The sequence below is a fragment of the Aplysia californica genome, unplaced genomic scaffold (genome assembly GCF_000002075.1).
Source record: "Aplysia californica isolate F4 #8 unplaced genomic scaffold, AplCal3.0 scaffold00674, whole genome shotgun sequence".
In the NCBI taxonomy this organism is placed as follows: domain Eukaryota; kingdom Metazoa; phylum Mollusca; class Gastropoda; order Aplysiida; family Aplysiidae; genus Aplysia; species Aplysia californica.
In genome coordinates, this window is record NW_004797944.1 from 155,143 (window position 1) to 157,837 (window position 2,695).

Genomic DNA, 2,695 nt, shown 5'->3' on the forward strand with positions numbered 1-2,695 from the left:
AGATTTTCATCTATGCAAAAATATCGAAGTTGAAAAGGGCATCATTAGTTACAAAAGTGATAAGTGTCGAATCAGCTTTAATGGTCACCTGCAGAAGATTATCACCTGTACAAAAAGCCACGTCCCATTTTCCACTTTTGTTCTCTGCTTTATGATAGCACTGTGTAAGACGACCATTTAGATTGGCACCTTAGGTATTTCCAACTGCTTTGGGTTTGTTGGTTTTTTATTCGTGGAACATATTATATAAGAAGTGTCCAAATCAGCATTTTTAAACGAAGGATTAAAGTTATTAGTTGTACAAGTAAAAGCAACGAGGTTTTGTGGATATAAATGTCTGTTCTCAAAATCTCTTTTTTTTTTCTTCTAAATGCACTTGAATTGGCCACCATGACAATCACAATCCCTTAAATCCACTCCTCCCCTTGGGTATTTTTGTTTAATTATTTCTTGAAATGACACTCTACAAGACGTCCACCTGACTAAGAAAACCACCTTGCACCTCGAAATAGGTGGCCGGCCGTCTTGGACAATTACAAAGATATTACGTTTTTACTTCATAGCTGCGATAGGGTCGATGATAGGTAAGATAAATTTTTACATAAGCAAATTAGTCACGTCCTTTTACTTTATATGGCGCATATCCACGCTCTACAGCTTGTTCCGTGCGCTTTACAACTACGTGTAACTACCCTAAGACACTCAGAAACATTCTCGGCTTCCCAGAAAGCATACTGTGGCCTAGTGGTTAGGCTCTCGGACTCGCAAACGTAAGGTCGTGGGTTCGAATCCCGTCAGGGGCCCGACGTTGTGTCCTTGGGAAAGGCACTTTACACGAATTTTCCTCACTTCACCCAGGTGGGAATGGGTACCCGGCTATAGACAGCGAAAGATCTTGTCAGTTTGTTAGTGTTTGAGCGCTTAATCGGCTGCTTGCACTGTATGCTTCTCGGGAAGCTGAGAATGTTTCGGAGTGTTCTATGGTCTGCTGGGGTAATAATATAGTGTAAAGCGCATAGAGCCTGCTGTTGAGCGGGGATATGCGCTATACAAATGCTATCTATTATTATTATTATTATTATTATTATTATTATTATTATTATTATTATTATTATTGTTATTATTACTAGTGCAAGGTACTGATTTCACAAGCTCAAACACTAACATACTGACAAGATCTTTCAATGTCTATAGCAGGGTACCCATTTCCACCTGGGTGAAGTGAGGAAAATTCGTGTAAAGTGCCTTTCTCAAGGACACAACATCGGGTCCCAGGCAGGATTCGAACCCACAACCGTAATGTTGTGAGTCTGAAAGCCTACCCCATTAAGCCACCTATTGAAATTTGGGAGCGTGGTCTTTTTACAGGTGATAACTGACTGTGCTTCGAAAGTTCTAGAGAAAGCAGAGTCTGTTGTGGAAGAGAAAGACTACAAACCAATGATCAACATCGACGCTTTGCCTGGTATGGACTCTGGCCATGAGGCTGACCACACCCTCCCACCGCCCACAACCAACGGACACGCCACATCTGATGGTTATCGCAATGGACACGCCACATCTGATGGTTATCGCAATGGACATCAAAATGGAGAAGGTGCAGTTGAAGACCAAAAACATTTCCCGGCGATGAATGGACAAGGAAAAAGCGTTGCCCAGGCTGTGAATGGGGTGTCGGAGAGACAGGGAGAAATGAGGACAACCCACAGATGAATCTCTTTTGTGAGAACTGAGCAAGGCCATAATATACAAGATCCATTCCATTATTTTATTTTTCAGAAGGGGTGGGGGAGTGATTTCGGGGGTAGGGTTGGGGGGGGGGGGGGGTTAATCCATTGATGATGTAATAAGCTCTCAATCAAAACGTATGTTTAGTATTTGAAAACTATTAAATTATTAAATTTGTTTTTGTACATTTATTGTTATACCCTAATTTCAAATCTATAACGGCGTCATCTTCTGAATGGAAAAAAATAATACTATAACGAGGCAGTTTCTTTTTCCTTGAAGTTGAAAAGATGTGACTTCTTAAAAGAATGGCCGGTTACACAATTATAGCGTGGTTTTTGGTTAATTTGTGGAGTTTTTAGGACTTTCCACCTAATTTGATTCGGTCCTATCGGAGATGGGCGTTAAATCTAAAGGTTCCGTCTCTTAAATTACTCTACTGTGTTGGAAAGTTGCCGTAAACATATGCAATGACAATGATGAATAATGAATAATGTGTTGTGGTTGTTGTGTTTTCAACACCAGAAAGGTTACGTTACGGGTATATCTATGTAAATAATGCTGCCGATGGTTTCTTCTTCTTCCTCTTCTTCTTCTTCTTCTTCTTCTTCTTCTTCTTCTTCTTCTTCTTCTTCTTCTTCTTCTTCTTCTTCTTCTTCTTCTTCTTCTTCTTCTTCTTCTTCTTCTTCTTCTTCTTCTTCTTCTTCTTCTTCTTCTTCTTCTTCTTCTTCTTCCTTTTCCTCTTCCTCTTCCTCTTCCTCTTCCTCTTCCTCTTCCTCTTCCTCTTCCTCTTCTTCTTCTTCTTCTTCTTCTTCTTCTTCTTCTTCTTCTTCTTCTTCTTCTTCTTCTTCTTCTTCTTCTTCTTCTTCTTCTTCTTCTTCTCCTCTATGTAAATAATACTGCCGATGGTTTCTTCTTCTTCTTCTTCTTCTTCTTCTTCTTCTTCTTCTTCTTCTTCTTCTTCTTC

At 39.9% G+C, this 2,695-nt stretch overlaps 1 protein-coding gene across 1 annotated transcript in view; it reads left to right on the top strand.

Moving 5' to 3' along the window:
• Nucleotides 1-1,713, top strand: part of LOC101859512 (aromatic-L-amino-acid decarboxylase-like) — a 32,461-nt gene extending 30,748 nt beyond the window's left edge. Inside the window, exon 9 of the mRNA XM_005108280.2 lies at nucleotides 1,369-1,713. Within this exon, the coding sequence (XP_005108337.1) occupies nucleotides 1,369-1,713 (345 nt within the window). The remainder of the gene's footprint in view (nucleotides 1-1,368) is intronic.
• The last annotated feature ends 982 nt before the right edge of the window (nucleotides 1,714-2,695 follow it).